The sequence below is a fragment of the Pteropus vampyrus genome, unplaced genomic scaffold (genome assembly GCF_000151845.1).
Source record: "Pteropus vampyrus isolate Shadow unplaced genomic scaffold, Pvam_2.0 Scaffold239, whole genome shotgun sequence".
In the NCBI taxonomy this organism is placed as follows: domain Eukaryota; kingdom Metazoa; phylum Chordata; class Mammalia; order Chiroptera; family Pteropodidae; genus Pteropus; species Pteropus vampyrus.
In genome coordinates, this window is record NW_011889020.1 from 1,264,743 (window position 1) to 1,268,626 (window position 3,884).

Below are 3,884 nucleotides of genomic sequence, written 5' to 3' on the forward strand. Positions count from 1 at the left end.
CCTTGCAGGACAGTGTGGGCAGTGTCCCCCACGGAAGTGGGCGAGGGGCAGGGAGTGTAGGATGGGTTCACCAATCAGTGGGCGGTGGGGTCCAGACTGTGCAGGTGCCTCATTGCCCTGGGAGAAGCGGCAGCCCTGGGAGGGAGGCCCATGGGTCCACATGGCCTCGCCTGCCTTAGCCTGGCTCTCACCGAGACACCTCTCCCCTGGAGCCTTGCGGCCCAGCCCCGGGCACTTGGTGTGTGGCTCATTGCACTACAGTGTGCTGTGAGTCCAGGAGCCACACCAGGCTTCTGAGAGTCACCATGAAACCAAGCCCCGTTCACCTTGTCTTATGCTGGTTATTCTGGGGCTGACCACGCATTGGGAAGATGGGGCTCAGCATGTTAGTGTTAAAGTTAACTTTAGCTGTTTCTTTTTGCACCTTTGATGCAGCCGTTAGAGGGCGTCCGTAACGTGGGTGACTTGCCCTCTGTCCTCTGGGAGTGCAGACTGTCCCATCTAACATTAGGGACAGCCCTGTGCCCAGGCCACCTCTGCGGGGGCTGCTGCGAAGCATGTGGCGGACGCCAGGCTGTCCCCTCTCTGGGAGCTTCCCTGAGGCCCGTTTGGTCCCAGCCTGTTTCTCATGGGACAGTGGAAGCACGTAGCTCCCACGGGACGCTGGGTCCTGCAGGGTGGTGGGCCGTGGGGGGCAGGGCACAGGGTCCCCAGGAGCTGGGGCTCTCTGCCCTGGAGCCCCTGCCCCTTGCTTGCCACCTCCGGTTCCAGGCCTGTCCCGGCCTGACAGCCCATTCCTTCCTTGTCATTTTGTCACAGCCTGACCTGCACCAGCAAAGCTTGAGCCAGGAAATGGCTGGGGGCTGGTGCGGCCCTCAGCGTGTTAATGCCACAATTGTATTCTTTGCAGATGAGCTTAGAAACCGAGGATAAGCGAGCTCGGACGCGGTCCAAGGCCCTCCGAGGTGAGTGTGGCTGTGGCCTCGAGTCCCAGATGCCGAAGCCGTAAACTCCAGTCCCCCAGCAGCTCCCATGGGAGGACAGAGCCCCACAGCAATGCCCGGGCCCTGGCCTGCTCCTCCCTGCCCTGGGCGCCTGGGGCATGGTGTGTCTGGTGGCCTCAGGGTGCCCGAAGGGCCTTTGGCTCAGACAGACCCGTGTGGGGAGGAAATGAAGGGCCGATAGCTGCATAGAGCATAGAAAGCAAAACGTAGCCAGGGTCCACCTTTCGGAAAAGAAAGGCCAGCGCAGCCCCTGTGCCTCCCAGGACACCGGCCCCCGTGCTGGTTCTGCGGTGGGGAGGGCGCTCTGCAAGGACCGGTCCATCCCCTCCCCGGCCTCAGCTCCCTGACACCACAGGCCACACGCCAGGCGTGGCGCCAAGCCCTCAGATGTCTGGTCCAGGCGGGTTGGCCCCCGGTGGCCCCATCTCTGACCGACAGCCACTTGGCCCCTCTGCGCTCCCCTCCTTCCAGCTTCATCTGCTGGGTCATGTTTCCTGCTGGAAGCTGACTTCCCCCTGCAATTAGAGAAAAAGGTCCCTTCCCGGCCTGGGGCCCAGGGAGCCTGTCCGGCTGGGTGCCGGCCGCTCTGTAGGACGCTAGGGGCCGTGGGGGCCTGGAGCAGGCTCTGGGTTCGGGGACGCAGCTTGCTCTGTTAGACCCGGGGGCGCACCAGGCCAGGAGAAGGTGAGGCCAGGAGAAGGTGAGGCTGAGCCCTCACGGGAGGCCCTACTGTTTTTGTGCGATTCTCGTATCAGTACCAACTGCCATGTGTCTCCTTCTCTCTCTCTCTCTCTCTCTCTCTCTCGCTCGCTCACTCAGCGCCCCCAGAGCCCGCAGGCGCCGACCTCAGGTAAGAAAGGCCTCCTGAGCCGGGACTGAGCCGTGCATGCGCCTGTGACCTGGACAGCCTCGTGTCCCACGCTGGGGCTCTGGACAGGCCACCTGCACCCTAGAGCTCCTGCCTCCCGTGGGCCCCCTGCTCCCTGCCACCTCTGTCCTGGCCCCAGGGCGCAGCCAGCCTTATGACTGGGCACAGAGGTGCCGGACCTGGCCAGCACAGTCCCCAGCCAGGTGCTCACAGATGACTCTGTGTTGGCCAGGCTGAGGGCCAGTTTGGCCAGAGGGGAAGGGGCAGGCCGTCCCCCGTCCTGGGTCTTCCGCCGACGCTGACGGGTTTTGTGTCTTGTGGTAGCTGAGCTCGGTGACTTTCCAGGTTCCAGGCCGTGTCTCACAGGGGACCAGGGTCCAGAGCAGGAAGGGAGGACAGCCTATGGCAGACACCTGCTGGGTCAAGGCAGGGGGCCCGGCCCTCCTCTCACGGGTGACTCCCCTTGCCTACTGGTTGCCCTCCTGGCGGGGGTCCGCTCTGGTGCCTACATGGCGGTGGTCCCAGCACCACCCACAGCACCTCTGGACGGGGCTCTGTGGGCCGTGCCCTCCCGGGCCCTCTGGGCCAGCCTCTGGTGCCAGCGTGCTCAGGCGGAGCTCCAGTGAGTGGCCCTGGTCAGAGGGCCCTGGCCCCCCATCTTCCCTAGGAGGGGTAGTGACGATACGTTCCAGCCCGAAGCCAGAGGAGCGAGGGCAGGCGGTGATGCCTGCCACGGGGGCAGTTACTTCTCACGGATCTCGTGTGAGGCTTGAAGCATGGCTCGGCTGAGACGGCCTGCCGAGCCTCATTCTTGGGGGGTGAAGGCGCCCTGAGCCCTCACAGCTCTGGGGCTGGGCACATTATGGTGCCCACACGCCGGGACAGCGGGGAGGTGGCCTGGCCCCAGGGGGCTGTCCATGCTGAGGGGTCAGGCGACAGCCGCATCCGAGGAAGTCTCTGAGCCACCAGACTCCTGGGTGGGGATACACAGAGCGTCCGGTTCCCGAGGGCGATGCACAGCTGGGGGTGGCCATATCCCAGGCCTCAGCTGCTCTTGAGCCCCGGGGTGACAGCCTCACTCAGCTGTGAGCAAACGCGGGCCGGGACCGTTTCATGCTGCACCAGGTAGCTGTCGAGTGGAAGGCTTGTGCCAGCCAGGAAAATGAGAGGACCCCAAAGTGTCCCCGTGTCCCTGTAACCTCTGGGGCTGCAGCTCGGGCACAGAGGGGAAGGGGCGTGGTGGGGGCGGAGGCTCAGGGCCTTGGGCGCGTGGCAGGCTCGGTGGCACTTGCTCAGCACTGTCTGGATCTCGGGAACAGTCCTGAGAACTCTGCCGGCGAAGTGGGGAAACTGAGGCCGAGAGGGTTGCGGGGGGGCCGGCGGCAAGAGCAACGTCATCGCACACTCCACGGTTCAAAGCCCGGTCCTGGGGCGCGGGGCGGGAGGGCGAGGCTGGGACAGGGGCCAGGTCATGCCCCTGGGGGCCCACGGACCCTCCCCTGAGCCCGGGCCAGTCCCCTGGAGGGCTGCTCCCCGGGGAGATGCAGGGAGGCTCCGGGGCGGTGAGCCACGGGTGGAGCAGAGAAGGCTTCCAGGAAGAGGTGCCTCTTCCTCTGGGCCACGTAACGTCCCCCTGAGGACGTCCTCGGGATGTCCCCTGGGGTCGATGATGGGGAGGAAGTTGAGCACGTGACTCAAGGAAGCTCCAGGCTTTGGTAAGAGCGGCTAATTGATTCGGCAACAGTGGGGGCTGTGGGGGGAGCTGGGAAGGCGAAGCTGAGGGGCCCGTCACTGTCTCGTAACCTTGAAACGGCAGAAGCAAAGGCTCCCGAAGCCGTCTGTCTCGGATCGCGAGGGGCCGGCCCGTGTCGGTGAGGCTGCTGCCCACCTTCACTGGCCGTGTGGGCCGCCTGTTTGCTCGGCAGCCGCAAGGCTCTGACAGGTTTTGTGCAGAAACCAGGGACCAGTCATCGACATCTCAGTCCTGGAGACAATGTCTTCAGAGCCCTTCT

General features: G+C 64.9%; 1 protein-coding gene across 1 annotated transcript in view; it reads left to right on the plus strand.

Moving 5' to 3' along the window:
• Positions 1 to 910: 910 nt before the first annotated feature.
• MYT1 (myelin transcription factor 1) overlaps positions 911 to 3,884 on the plus strand; it is a 32,368-nt gene continuing 29,394 nt past the window's right edge. Inside the window, exons 1-2 of the mRNA XM_011374153.1 lie at positions 911 to 965; positions 1,824 to 1,854. Coding sequence (XP_011372455.1) covers positions 911 to 965; positions 1,824 to 1,854 — 86 coding nt within the window. The remainder of the gene's footprint in view (positions 966 to 1,823; positions 1,855 to 3,884) is intronic.